General features: G+C 40.9%; 1 protein-coding gene across 2 annotated transcripts; it reads right to left on the minus strand.

Moving 5' to 3' along the window:
* Window positions 1-584: 584 nt before the first annotated feature.
* On the minus strand, window positions 585-13,679 carry tmc6b (transmembrane channel-like 6b). Of its 2 annotated transcripts, none has more exons than XM_053335846.1 (21): window positions 13,632-13,679; window positions 9,967-10,152; window positions 9,206-9,333; window positions 8,689-8,853; window positions 8,080-8,235; window positions 7,859-7,967; window positions 7,685-7,769; window positions 5,062-5,316; window positions 4,666-4,880; window positions 4,397-4,541; window positions 4,061-4,216; window positions 3,768-3,949; window positions 3,588-3,678; window positions 3,365-3,462; window positions 3,145-3,240; window positions 2,988-3,063; window positions 2,295-2,428; window positions 1,994-2,170; window positions 1,785-1,863; window positions 1,549-1,632; window positions 585-1,459 (listed from the first exon to the last, which is right to left on the minus strand). In XM_053335846.1, exons 2-21 carry the CDS (start codon window positions 10,020-10,022, stop codon window positions 1,445-1,447), a joined length of 2,502 nt encoding a protein of 833 aa, XP_053191821.1. In that variant the 5' UTR covers window positions 10,023-10,152; window positions 13,632-13,679; the 3' UTR covers window positions 585-1,444. The 2 variants fall into 2 exon arrangements, with proteins under 2 accessions (XP_053191821.1, XP_053191813.1); XM_053335838.1 differs by lacking the exon at window positions 13,632-13,679 and adding an exon at window positions 10,276-10,294.
* Between the last annotated feature and the right edge of the window lie 957 nt (window positions 13,680-14,636).

Raw genomic sequence — 14,636 nt, forward strand, 5'->3', positions numbered from 1 at the left:
CCCCTTAAAGAAATGAGAAGGTGCTGAACATTAATGGAGGACAACAGGGACATGGGGATAGAACTCTGATGAGGAAAAACTGCCAAATGTTGTCTTCCATCAATAAACAAACAAAATAACTCCACATTTTGGAAAACTGAACTCAAACAGTATCAAGTTGCTAGTGAGTTTTGAAATATTGTCAGAAGAACTGAATCAGAGCTTTTTAAAATACAATATATGGGCTCAGCTGCTCCTTGGTTTAACATTCAGACAGGTATATAGATATGCTGGGTTCAGTGTGTATGTATGTACAGTAAATATGCACTGTGTCATGTGTGTCGCGACTGTCATGGTGGTAGTCTACAGTGGTCTGAGTCTCGATGGAAAAGCGCTTGATCCAAATTTTAGATTTGTGGGGATTTGGTGCTCTCTTCTGTCAAATTTAACAATCACATACAGAAATCCATCCATGGTGCTGCTGCCTCAACCTTCCACCAAATATGCTGCTTTTTCTCATTTGGAAAAAATAGTTATTTAATGGGTAATATTTACTAATGAAAAAAAAAAAGGTACAAAGATTATTACTTTATTCTTCAGGCCACTTTAAAGTTCTTGTATATTTATTTTTCTACTGAAGATATCTTTTATATGTCGTATAGTCCGATACAATTAGCTGCTGTAACAGTGTCTCTATACATTTTACTTTTTATTTGCATGTTTATAAAAAAAAAAAACAACTGTATGATTAATGGTAAAAAATCATATTGTCTTTGTGGCCTTTGGGTTTGTAGCAACTATTTTAATGTCCACATTTAAGCAGGAATGCCCACACCTCATATAAGCACTAATAAATACAAATACATAATAATGTGATGACACATAATTTAATTACAAAGGTATCAATCTTAAAACAGTTCATATTTACACACAAACATACTATACAACAACAACAGGAGCAGAGACCATTTCCATTATTACCACACTCTCACCCACAACATCCAAAGTCCAACTCTACATACTGTTAAAATTAAACATTTTAAAAAACACACACACAATAGACATTCTACATGTTTTGCTCCTGATCTAGAATAAAACGGATATGTTCACAGTTGATATGAAAGTGCTTCTATGATGACTGAAATCCTTTTAAAACTGGCATATGAGCTTTAAGACTTCTGAGTTTATACTTTCCACTTTGTTGCATTTATCTTTCTAAAGTTTCAGTTTAGACACTGAATCTACACACAGAACAGTATAAAGTGGATGACTTGACACTGCTACCATATTTGTTTCCTCACTCTTCAAATTCCTCTACTATAAAAATCCTAGTCAAAATGTATGTCTATTCTACAAACAGTAGTCCTTTCAAGTTATTGTTCCAGTTAGTTTGAGAATTCCCCAGACATTGATCAGTGCTCAGAAAATTGAGAAGCTTTGTCTACTGGAGACAGAGAGGTGCAGTTCAACAGCCAGAGTCCTAAAATAGAAAAAAGAGGAAATAAGAAGAGGCCAGTGTATAGATATGGTTTTTTTTAGCTGCAGACAAAAACAGCCTCAGGGACGTACCTGACTTGTGAGTCGAGCGGGTGTTCGTTTCTGCTCATGTATGGACTGCAGACGAGTTATCAGAAACTTTTTATCTTCTCCCTCCTGAGCAGGCAGAGATCAACAGAAAGGTGACGAGGAGGGTGAGATGAGAAATTCAGAAACAGCAGCAAAGAAAACATTTTAGTCTGTTTTTTAAAATTATATATATATATATATAAATATGGTGATATTTATCAGTAGACGGATTTGCTTACGTTTTCTATCTGCTCCTGCAGTAAGTTGATGATCTTCCTCTGACCATCCACCACCTGACTGCGGAAGTAGATGACTATCCTGATGGAAAGAAAAGACAGAGTGTATGAAATAAATACAGTTTGACAACACTGATGCAATTAGATCATGTATTTATCAGCATCTCTAAACAGAGCTGGTAGAAGTTAGCGTATGTGTGTGTGTGACTCACAGAAAGATGCCCGCTCCCACAAACAGGAAAAAAGGGTTTTCCACTAGATAAGAGTGCGCCTTGGCCAGCATGGACAGGTTGGGATTATCTTTTTCCAGTGCTTTCACCCAGAGCTTTCCTGCCTGCATCATGGTTTTAAGTCCACGGAATGGACCGCATGTTTTGGATGGCGTGATGCTGAGGACAGAAGAGATAACCGTCAGACTGTGTGTGTGTGTGTGTGTGTGTGTGTGTGTGTGTGTGTGTGTGTGTGTGAATGCAGCAGATTATAATTTAAAATAGCTTCTATGTATGTGTGTACCTCCACATGGTGTATGTAACAGACACAGAAGCACCGAGGAAGGAGGGGAAACAGAGGAGAGTGATGAAGATGGTCGTCATCTGGCTGACTCTGTATGGCTTCCTGGGAGCCTGACAGTTCATCATCACGCTGCTCTGTGGGGGGAAACAAACACACGCTAGGGTCAAAGGTCAAATCTTTCATCCCAACTGTCAGACACTGTACAACAAGAAACAGAAAGCCAAACTGGTCACAGTTGACAGCATTAAGTTGATGTGTAGATAGTACATCAGACCTTTTTTACATGAAAATATACTACACTGGTAAGCATGGGTACATACAATACACACAGTGTATACAACACATACTGTGTGGTTACAATATGTGCACACATTGGGTTGTTTAAGAATTTCACTTTCATGGACAAAATAATGAAAGAGGGACAGAGAGAGCAAAAACTAAACTGCGGTTCACTGCCTGCCACTGAAAAAATATTGATTTACTATCTATTTATCACCTGACTGATTCACAGATGCACACATCTACACAAACAAATGGATTAGACATGATTTATGTGATTGTGCCATTATAAGAACCAATGGCATTTTCTTGTGAAAGGTTGCTACTGTCACAGGGAGCAATGATGAGGCAGTTCAAAATCACGCAGATCTGAAGATTTATGTTGTTCAATTCTGCAGGAAAAGGCCACAGTACCTTCTTTACATAAAAGAGCAGCAGGAGTTTGAGAAGCTGAACTGCAGGCAAAATAGGAGTGAAGAGAAATCCCACCCTGAAAAACACAAAGCTCAAAGTCATTACCAAGAAACAACTTGACATGTCTGTGTGTACATCCTGACAGTAAGTTTCATACCAGGCCAGTGTTTGTCCATAGATGAGTTCCAGGACGTTCCTCGGGATATCAAACACCGGTTTCCTTCTTCTCTTCAGCACCCTCTCAGAAAACAACCTACAGACAGAAGGGGGAAAAATGAAATAAATCCAGCAATACAGGAAAGAAACTGACAAAGAATTAGAAAAAATAACAACAGGAGCTTCAGAGTTACCAAGGACTTGAGTTATGAATGACCCACCTCCAAAGAAATTCTCCAAACAAGGTGTCCAGTAGAGTGAAGATTAAGTCCATCAGTAGGAAGCGATAAAGCTCCTGGCCAACAAAACTCTCCCAGCACTGGAGACAACATTTTCAAAAACAATTTCAATTGTAAAGATTAGAAAAATATTCTGAGTTGTCTCTTCTGACAGAACTAGAGTCCTAAAGTTATTCATTAAAAACAATGTCTCATCGTTTGTTACCGTGAGGCCAATACTTTCTGGTTCAGCAGCCACTCGACCCAGCCAGTGGTAGCAGAGGACTGCGAGCACGCTCACTTTCAACAGCAAATTTCTAGAAAACATGGAGGCAACCAAATCCATCAGTTCTGCACATTCTTACATTCTTTGTGAACTTGCGACCTGCAGCTCTCCTGCTCATACCTGCTGATGGCGACGTATGTGCGTACAGAAGGTGACTCATACTCCTCCATCCAGGCTGCCAGGTTGAACAGGCCAGGCAGCAGCATGTTGATGAGGGACACCACCACAGGGAGAGCCAGCAGGCTGGCCTCTTTCAACAAAAGAGGGTCGTTTGAGTTGCTACGAGTACGTTGCTGGAGGTCCTGTGGGGAGAAGCAACAGTTTAAGAGATGATCAAGATCAAAGTCTGTATAAGAAAAGACAGCAAATGCAGTCTGGAGATGACCCTTTTAATTTATCTGCCTGAGCCTCACCTTATGCATGTGCTCAGAGAAGAAGTAAATGCCGGACACACAGGCGGTGATGCTCCCTATGCAGATAGCCCAGGCCAGGCCGTGGACTGTCAGTCTCCACAGCTTCTGACACACAGTGACCTTGTCCTGTTTATGACTCACTTCTGCTAGCAGCTCCTGCACAGGGAGAGAGATGATATCAGGGAGAAAGAATGGAGAGGAACAAAGAAAAGGGATAAAGAGGGAGAAGAATGCATCAGATCATCACATTCCTGCCAGCCAATTATGTGACAGGGAGGGACACAAAGAGAAGGAGGATGTGTTTATGTAATGTCAAGAATGTGTGTTCCTGTGTACCTTGAGCTGGATACAGATATTCTCAGACATGAGCTTGACAGAGGTTTTTTTGAAGACCCTGTAGTCCCAGCAACAGAAGACCTTCAAGGCCAGGATGCTCTGAGATTTGTCAATTCGGAAGCTTCGACCAAACGACTTTGACATGCTGTTGGGAGATTGTATTAAAAGACAAACAAACAAAAAAAACCTGTCAGAATAAAAGAACTGATCCTGAGGATGAAGCAAGCCTGGAGCAGATATTATATGTTATATAGTTTGTGTTCAGATACCTGTACACAAGAATGATACAAGTGATGAAGAAAGCCGATCCGATGGTGAAGAAGTATGCAAGTGGCATGTTGTATGAAAGATGGTTCGACTTGCAATCAGAACTAGTTTCATTGGACACAACGACATCCTTCCCTCCATCATCGTCCCTGCAGCTCTTACGCAGTGTGTTGTCAGAGTAGTGCCCATAGTACATCACTGTGTCTGAGAAATAGCCCTGACACAGAAAAAGATGGAAATTGGTCAATTTAGCTTCCTGTTTGACATTTCTGCAATGTTTCTGATTCATGTCAACTGTTATTATTCAAACCAAACAAAAAATGATGGTTATGACACCTATTTTCAGCTAAAGAGGATGTGGTTAGGGTTTGGGACGTGTACCAAAGGGCACAACTTACCGCTCCAGTGAGGAGCTCCAGTCCAGAGAAGGAGCGGTTCTCTGGAGGCACTGGAGGGTGCACTGCCTGAGGAAGGACCATGAACACCCCTGTCACCAGGAACAGGAAGAGGTTGAAGAAGAGTAAGGTCTTGAGGAACAGGAAGTATGAGAGGACACCGGTGCCGAAGCGGCCGCTCACTCTTTTCAGTGCCACCTGCCACAGCTGGAGAGAGTGCAGGAAGGACAGCCAGCTGTACCAGCTCTGTCTCGCAGCCTGAGAAGAGAAAGTGTGGCAGAACAAAGGGCTTAAAATGGTATACTGCATTAAATACTTCAGGTATTTAAGAAAAAACGAGCTAAAAATTATACACTGCATGAAATTCAGGTATTTAAGAAAAAAATAGTTTAAAATGACTAAATGCAAGCAGTATAATTCCAGGCAATGTGTCTACATGTGTTTGTTGTTCAGTGTTGGTGGGCCTGATGTTATGACTCACTCCCAAAACAGCTACAAATGCTTGGGCAACAGAGCGATTACAACACCTACAGGAAATACCTACTATCCAATCACAGCTTACATAATGGGTTGTGCTGCCTTTTCATGTGTGCAAGTGTTCCTGTGATAACTGATATTCATTCAGATATCTTTCAAATGCACATTCAATCAAGATCTCATTCAATCACGCAAAACTATGAGGACATTATGTCTAGACAGATGATGAATCCACTGTAATAGTGGGCACACAGACTCTTGTATACAAAGGGGGAAATCCATGAGTCACTGCAAATCAAATGTAATTGTGAGTAAACACTGACTATACTATTACTATACTACTAGTAACAAATTACTAATATTTAGTCTGGATTTAAGGTGTGTTTCAAACTGCATCTTAGTTAAATTACCCAGGAAGTCAGCCATTTTTAAACCTTTCAAGTACAATGGAAATTTTGACCCATGGTAAATTCCCAGATTTGATCTCTTTAACTAACTGACTCTAAACCTCAAAAAGAGCTATTTTACATGCCGCAAATTCAAAAGTAAATGAACAATTAGTCAAGATGAAGTTAGATTCACTTTAGTGCTAGTTAGCTAGCACTGACAATAATATGGTCTAATCTTTTCTCCTTGACTTATCTAAAACAAAAGTTCTCCTAGTAAATGTTATGAGCTGCAGCTACACTTCAGTGAATAAAGGCCCTTCTGAAGAACAGCTGTTGCAGCATGCACTTAAAATTCTCCTCTAGACATGTTTAAACATACTCTGCTTGGGATTATTATTCGTGTGAACTTCTAAAATAAAAATATCGGCATATTTATTTTCACTGTAAAGGTCATTCTCAGGGCTTGTGCACAGCAAGCTTCAAGTTTCCACATCACACTTGTCTAAGTTATACTGAACCACGATTGGCTCCAAACGAATTAATAGATGTCAGACAGATGTCAATAGATGATAGATGTCACAAATCATGCTCCAAGATACACACATTTAACTCAGATCTAATATGAGGCATGGCTAGGCATGGGCCGGTATTCTGACGGTATGATAACCTTAGGTAAAAATGTCACGGTTTCACGGTATTATGATTACAGCTATAAAATGTGATATTTTGAAATGTGTATGTATTTAAAACCAAAACTAATGCAGTCCTTTAACTGAGGCTAAACCTGCAGCTCAAGTCACGACATAAATGAATTATTTTTTTGTGAAAAAAAAAACAACATAAAATGCAAATAAATGCAATCACTTAACCTGTGGCTCAAGATCAGAACATAAATAATTGAAAAAAGTAAAAACACTTCTAAGATAAATATAAATAAATAAATAAATGCAGGCAGGAGCTTAAAACTGAATCTCAACAGTTTTTGGAGACTTGCTCACTATCATATTGGATGTATTTCCTCCTCGTGCTGTTACTGTCCGTTACTTCCTCCAAACCGCAGCCGTCTGTCTTTTTACAGTAGCCGAAGTATAAATACAGCCGACTTGGTCCTTTTAGACAGGGGAAAAGTTCGGGGGGGTCGCCTCCTTCAGCCATCATACAGCCTGCAGAGCTACCTGCTTGTAACAGCAACCTGAGGTGCGCCAGAGGAGGACTACTTTACGCTGCAGCTGCACACGACCTGAGCGACCTCCACTCTCTCTCTGACAAGACGTCACATTAAAAAACAACAACCCGGTCATACTGCAGGAACGGTGTGACGGAAAATTGTAGTGGTTTTGAAACCGTGACTTTTTCATACCATGGTAAACCTTGAAACAGGTAACCGGCCCATGCCTAATGAGCACAGAGAAACTCTGACCATATATCATTCAACACAACTGTAGGAACAAGAAGAAAAACACATTTTCGACTGAGGGACTTGATCGCACTTCACTTCACACAACCACAAAGCAGAAGCAGACAAGCTTAGGTGTGGTATTTAAGCCTTGATATGTGAACTGTGCACAGCAGAACTCTATAAATAAGAAGTGCTTTATAAACTTTCTGTCTGTTTGAATCATAAAGCAGTCACTGAAAGGGCCAATTGGTTCAGTCTAGATACCCTGTCAGAGGTAAAGGGGGCTTGATGTCCTGTTGAGAGGAAAAAATAAATACAGTAAGGACATAGAAAGCGGTTACTGGTAAGGCAGGTCACTCACAATGATGATGTAATACTTGAGTTGGCTGCAACAGGGGATCCCACTGCCTGACGGTGCGTGTCTCTCCTTGTTTAATGCTGACGTCCTGTTGACAGAGAGAACGAGGGAAAATCAGACTGATACATACAAAATACAAGTCTAAACAGTCGTAATTAGATCAAGGCCCCCATGTACCTGAGTCCTCTCTTCTCCGCCACACTGAGAGGCATCGCTCGGAGCATCCTGATTCTGTCATTCACTGACAGATTCTGCAGGTTGTTCACCAGACGTTCTCTTTTACTCCCTGTAACACACAGAGGGGAAGTCTTTGCTTACAAGCTTGTCAAACGCAGATTTTTATTCCAATAACCACGCTGTCCACAATGTCCACACTGTCCACATGTCATTGTCCTCACCCTCTGCGTCTACGCTGTCCCCTTCCATGCCGTAATCTCGTATGCTTGGCCTGGCAGAGCGATCCATGTGTCTAATGGAGGGTCTGCTCTGCCTGCGTCTCCGAAGCTGCATGGTTCTGTTGTAGTACTGAGAGATGATAGCTCCCCTGTTGCGGCCTGGCAGAGAAAGAGAGACCAGACTGGTCAGAGAAGGGGGATCAGCACCATATAGAAAGGTGCTCTGTCAACACTGATCAATTCCCCAACTCCTTGTTGCACCCAAAGATAACGTTTAACTGAATATTGCAAACATGGCTCAGGATGTGGAATCGACATCAATGCTAAAATCTATCAAAGCCTTTATCAGCAACAGTAGAGATTAATGACAGGAAACACCACTTATGATATGATGCTGATAGTCACGTCAGCAGCCATATCATGTGGTGCAGCTAAAATCAGACAACAGCTATAGAGCCATCTCCACGCTGAAGCACCTGACCTGCCACAGATACTGACAGGAAGATGATGTTGACAGCAGCAGTCTACAGTGTTGCGAAACCTACCAAAACCAAAATGATCTATTTGTGTGTGCACCAGTTATCATCTCTGCTAGCTTTCTGCAAGACCTACCGATGGTGCGGCTGGGCATGGAGGACAGGACCTTCAAGGTGGCCGATGACCATTGTTCACCTATGAGGGGGTCTATCTGTCTTTCATCGTCATCACACTCCACCCCTCGCTGCTGCCTACCTCCCCTATAGTCATGGCTGGGGCTGGACAGGTAGGCCACATTATCTGGAGAAAAAAAACACAATGAAACAAATGAAAAATATTACTACTGCTGATAAAGACAGACAAAATCAAACATGATGAAAGTTTTAACCTCAATATTTTGGGGCCTGATCAGTTATGCTTTGTGGACATTCACTCAGCCAGAACAGTTAACCAAAATGAGAAAAGCAAATCAATTTCAGTAACTTTTGTATAATCCTTAAGACCAAGAGAACTATAAACTATAATAACAATGTCAAACGATATCTAATCTATGTCAATATATCAATATCATATTCAGGTGTTGCCCATTTATTGTACAAATTCAGCCATCCATATGAAGACATGCTCCTGTATGTTATCTCTCAAACAGTACCTCGACCCTCCTCCTCCAGTTCTCTCTGTAGCTGCTGCAACTCGATTGCTTCAGATTCTCCGCTCTGAGACTGTTCTGCTATCAGCTGGTTGAACGAGTCATGAACGCCCTCCTCATCTACTGGGCTCCTGACAGAGGGACACATGGACATGAGCAGGCATGCAGAGACAGGAAAGAGAGTGCTGAAGGCTCAGAAACACAAGCTTTTGAATCCAGGGTGTTTAAAAGGACTGCTGGCCACTGAAAACACTAGAGATAAAACATGATGACCTTCTGACTCAGTCACCAGCTCTCCCACAGAGGAAATGCTATTAAGCAGACCAAGCAGACTCTCTGAGGACGGCGCTATCTAGATGTACTGTAAGTCAAAGCCAACTGGTCTGGCTGATTTTGTCTTAAAGGAAGAAAAAAAAATCAAATACAGCAAGTCCAGTACTTTTACACAGATCTCACAGGGAAAAGGGTCACACAGAAGCCACTTAGGCCTGAACTCTTTTCAAATGGAAACAGTCACAGACACAGAAAAAAAATACACAGGATGACATCTGTGAAGACAATGGAGTGGAGATTGGTTAAAAAAAGAAACTCTGCTCTGGGAGGAACCACCCTCCCATGTATTGTTTAACCAGATATCAAAGAGCACACCTGGCCCTGTCATCTCTGTTCCTTATTTCACTTCCACGCCCTCACCGAGTAGCTCTAGGTAAGGCCACAAGTTTGAAACAGAAAACAAAAAGTAATGTGAAAAGACAAGAACTTACTCCAGTCCTAACTCCATGAGCGGGTGACTGAGGTCAAAGTTAACGTTTCGAGCCATTCTTCCTCTCTTCCTCGGACCGTCCCAACTTACCCGTCCGTCTGTTTGTGTGTCGGCCAGTCACAGGAGGATCACACCCTCCCTTGCTCAGACCTGTGTTCCACTCCCACCATGGTGTTTACTGCTCTACCTGAGACGGGAGGAGAAAAGAAAGGGGAGGCGGGGCGGTGAAGTGGATTAGAGGTAGATAAGAGAAGGAATACCAGCAGACTTCCTTGGAATTTTAACGCGCTTTGCATGTTTCTACTTGAACATTTTTCATTGTTGAGTGATCACACAGAGGCCTGTGTTTAACACGTTATGCCAGGCAGCTGTCAACGCCGGTCAACAGTCAAAAATATGAGGTTACAAATCTGTGACTTGTCATGAGGGGTTACATCATTGTGCTGTGGTCAGAGTCAGATGTTGCAGTGTCACCACTGACATGAATATTCATGGCTGGAGACAGAGTGATGCATTGTCAGAGTTCACAGTAAGAGGGTGTGTGCCATATCTTGAGGAAGTGTGTTGGTTCCTGTGCATTTGTGTCCTACATTGACTCCAAAAAAATCTGTGTTTTACAACTTCTATACATTTTCATAAAGACTAAAAGAGGATTTAAAACATGATCACAGAGGCTGTAAAACTAAAGATTGGAGGAGAGTTTGGGATTGAAGGAAATTAAGTCCAGATATTCATTTGGGACTAATAAAAAACGCTTTCTCAGATTTAGCCAAGTCTGCCTCAACGGAGCCGACAAGAGACTGCAGATAAATAAAAACACAAACCAGACATAAATTCTCCTGAATGGTTGCCCTTGGTCATCACAGGAAGATATAAAAACAGGTGACCTGTAAACGAAGCCAAGCGCCTCTCAGTTAGGAAGTGCAGTATGCTGCAAAATGTAACACTAAAGGGAGGGATTTAGCATTCAAAAACAGGTTATATAACGGGAAGATAAATGCAAATCTTAATGTATCAAACAAAAAAAAGATGTCAATGATTCAGATTTTATCCTGTTTGATAACACCTTTAATAACACCAGTATTATAACGCTTAACAACTATATTGTATTATGAGCCAGGCCTGTTTAAAAGTATGTTAAAAGGTGAACTCATCCTTCCTTAGCTCAATTACTGGATGTTTATATAATCACATTAAGAACTATGTGCTTTAATTTCTCTACACATGGTTTGGTTAGTCTGACTACACAACATGTTGTAGTTTCACTACAGCTAAGTTCACTACAATTGTAGCTCAGGTTTCATTAAACCTCGGATCCACTTCCTGTTTACCAACAGCAGAAACAGCACTTCCAAAGGCTGATGTGACTCTTCAGGTTTTGTATATCCATGTGAAAACTACAGCTGCAACGATTAGTCGCTCAACAGAAAAACTAGCTATTTATTTATATTTGATACTTGAATAGACTAATTGTTTTATGCTTCTTTTTTTTTAAAGGAAAATGACAAATATTTAGTGGTTGCAGCTTCTCAAATGTGAGGATATATGAATATTTTCTTTGTCATACATGATAGCAAACTAAATATCTATTGATTTTGACTGTTATTCAAGAAAATAAATACCTTTTTTACTGTTTTCTGACATTTTATGGACTAAACGGTTAATCAAGAAAATAATAATCAATAATCAAAATAATTATGAGTTGTAGCTCTAGTGAAAACACCTGTTAAGCTTAAGGTACAAAGTTGGTATCTGTCAGCTAAAGTACAAAGATTGTAGCTCCTGTGCTGAGGGTTTCATACTTTAGAGTACAAATGAGTGTTTCCAATAGCAGCTAGACCTGAACAAGGCTAAGCTCACCATCCAACAAACCTTCACAGAGACAAGAGTGTGCCTCAGTCTAGCCAAGTAAGAAAGCCTTAAACTGAGCTAATGCTTAACCACAACCGAGCCTTGAGGTGCACTTTCAAGTAAGAGACTCCTGCACCAGTAACATATGGCATCCGCCATATAAGGCTGTGGCTGTTGTGAAGCCCAATGAGTGAATAACAATGTATATGTGTGCACATATTCTTCACTAGTGCACTCACAAGATTTGGGTGTGTCCTCAAGATACACCACAGATTCATTTGTGAGTATGATATCAGCAGCATGCATGAAGCACGGCGCAGCTCTGAATATCAACCAACACAGGCCAAATGAGCGAATGGCACAAAAATGCCATTGTGTCACCATTGACTTTAAATCCCCTCCTTTGAGCTCGCTCTTTTCAGGACCTGTTCAGTCTACTGTACACATCTGCTCTGTTTCCTTGACTCTCAAACATACTTTTCTCATTAGCTGAGTTTCCAGGATCACGTTACACTTTCCTTAAATGTGGGTTGTTGTTTTTTTTAATGTGCATATATTTGATTGCTAGTATTGAAGAAGTCCTCTGAGACAGGGCAGGATACTGTGGGCGTAGGACAAAGCTCAACACAAGTCCAACAGGGGGTCAGAGTTGAGCTGAACTACTGCCAAATAAAACAGTGTGGGAAAATAAAGTAGGGGGACGACATATTGTCTCCTACAAGTTCATTATGTTAAAAAAAAGAAGAGCTGCAAGAACCATTTAAGAGTAGCCTATTAGTCACAGCTTAGAAGACCACAAATATCCCAAAATGAAAATGCTTAAATCACATTAGCAGGAGTTTTCCAGAGGATGACACAGGACACAGAAGGCCCTAATCAGCTGATATGTGAGGGTAAGGGAAAGGAAGCAGCACTGGAGAATCAGTCCACCCTGACAGCTCTCAACAACTGCATGGCAAGTTCCCAAAGCTGTGAGAAAATCCAACAGAGGGGAGGCACAAAGCTACATCACCCTTTGTGTGGCAGCAGGGAGATTTGTATTTGTATTGTTTTGAGTTAGCCATCACTGTTTGCTAAAGAAAAGGAGGGGTGACAAAGAGAAAGAATAGCTCGGGAATACAGAGGCAGACTATACTTTGGAGAAAAAGACTAGGAAAAAGAGAAAGTGTACATGCAATGAACACAAATCTGCTCTCTCTAACACAGTCTGGTATGTCTATAAACACAAGTACTCTGTAATTACACTCACGGGCCCTGAACTGCAAGTATCTGCCTCCATTCAGACAAGAAAGGACACAAAATTATAGGTTCACTGTTGGCTTCATCACTGAAACTGTAGAGTCAAGTGGTCTAACACTGATGTGGCAAAAATGCTCGTACAGATCCTGATACATGACAAAGCACTGTAAAGACTTATGACAACAAACCTGTCGTTGCCCAATAGACGACACAAGCTCATTCACCCGAGATTGAGAGGCTGTATCTGTGATTGTTTTTGCTGAGCAAGCTGGAAGCAACAAGGGAGTAAACTCATAAAGTCTGTTCCCTTTAAAAAAAAACAAAAAAAAACACCCGGCTCCTCTGCTGCCAACTAATTGAAACATTAACTAACAGTTAAAACTAGTTAAACTACAGACGACCGACCGACAGCCACCAACATGTCAACCTGCCAGTGAGTTTCGTGAAGTTCACAAAAGTTCACTTTACAGGTGACAACAAATCTGCTGGTTTATATTTAAAAATGGAGAGAGACACGTTTAAAATAGAAAGTCGAAGCAATTTCTGTGCAAAAGGAAGCAGTCTCGGTTTACTCACCCGCTCGGCAACCCGTTTAACCCGTTGGGTTGCTGGTCGATATGTCTGTCAGTCAAAGTAGCAGGAGCACCAGAACAGAGGGGGGAGAAACCATTGTCCCGGAGGGGTGTTTTTACTTTTCACCAAAACACAACAGTAAAACGGAGCGAGCTAGACTTTTGGTCAAATAAGAAATTCACAGATAAGGCCGTCACCTCTGTCGTAGTCTTCAAACACATGGATTATTATATGGATAATTTATTTTACTGACAGCGAAGTAACGTATGGTTGATCCCTCAAAGGTTTCCACTCATGGTTCAGTCTTATGCCCCTCCCGGACGGTGTTTATGTACTAAAGCAAAAGGAAAAGAGATGCCAATAGTGAGTTCCGAATAACCGACTAACTGGTCAGTCTGCTAGTGAACTGGCTCAAAAATGGGCTCGCATAAAGAGTAATGGCAGACTGTGGTTGAGAGAAAAAAACAGCAAGTGGGCCTATAGTAGACATTGCTTATGATGAAGATAGATGGTGCAGAGGTAGCCTAATATGACCAGTAACCTGCGACTTTAGTAGTTTGTATGGCTTTACAGTCTCCTGGCCCCTTCCTTTTGACTCACCTGCACATACTTGACCACACCTTGCCTATCTCTGAAACGCCTTGAAGAGCTTGTTAAGGATTTTTTTCAGATTGTTATATTTATTTTGTTTCACTGTTGAGTTAAGGTCATAAATGTTTAGAAATATTTCACATTGTAAGTCAAAACTGATGGGTCCAAATGTGTCATGTACATCTCATATCTGAGTGCTTCAGTACAGTTTTTTTACACTTTTTTTTGCATTTCAAAGGCAAATATTGTAATACTGAACTACAGGTATTGACAGTTGTAAAATTATAAATCAAGGTTTCACATATAAAGTAGTATATTATCAGCTTTAAAAATATGACGTATTGATATAGATTAAACTACAGTATATGAAGTAAACAGTAGCTTTACTTCTACCAGCTACAACCTAAAATGCTGCAT

The sequence above is a fragment of the Scomber japonicus genome, chromosome 2 (assembly GCF_027409825.1).
Source record: "Scomber japonicus isolate fScoJap1 chromosome 2, fScoJap1.pri, whole genome shotgun sequence".
Classification (NCBI taxonomy): domain Eukaryota; kingdom Metazoa; phylum Chordata; class Actinopteri; order Scombriformes; family Scombridae; genus Scomber; species Scomber japonicus.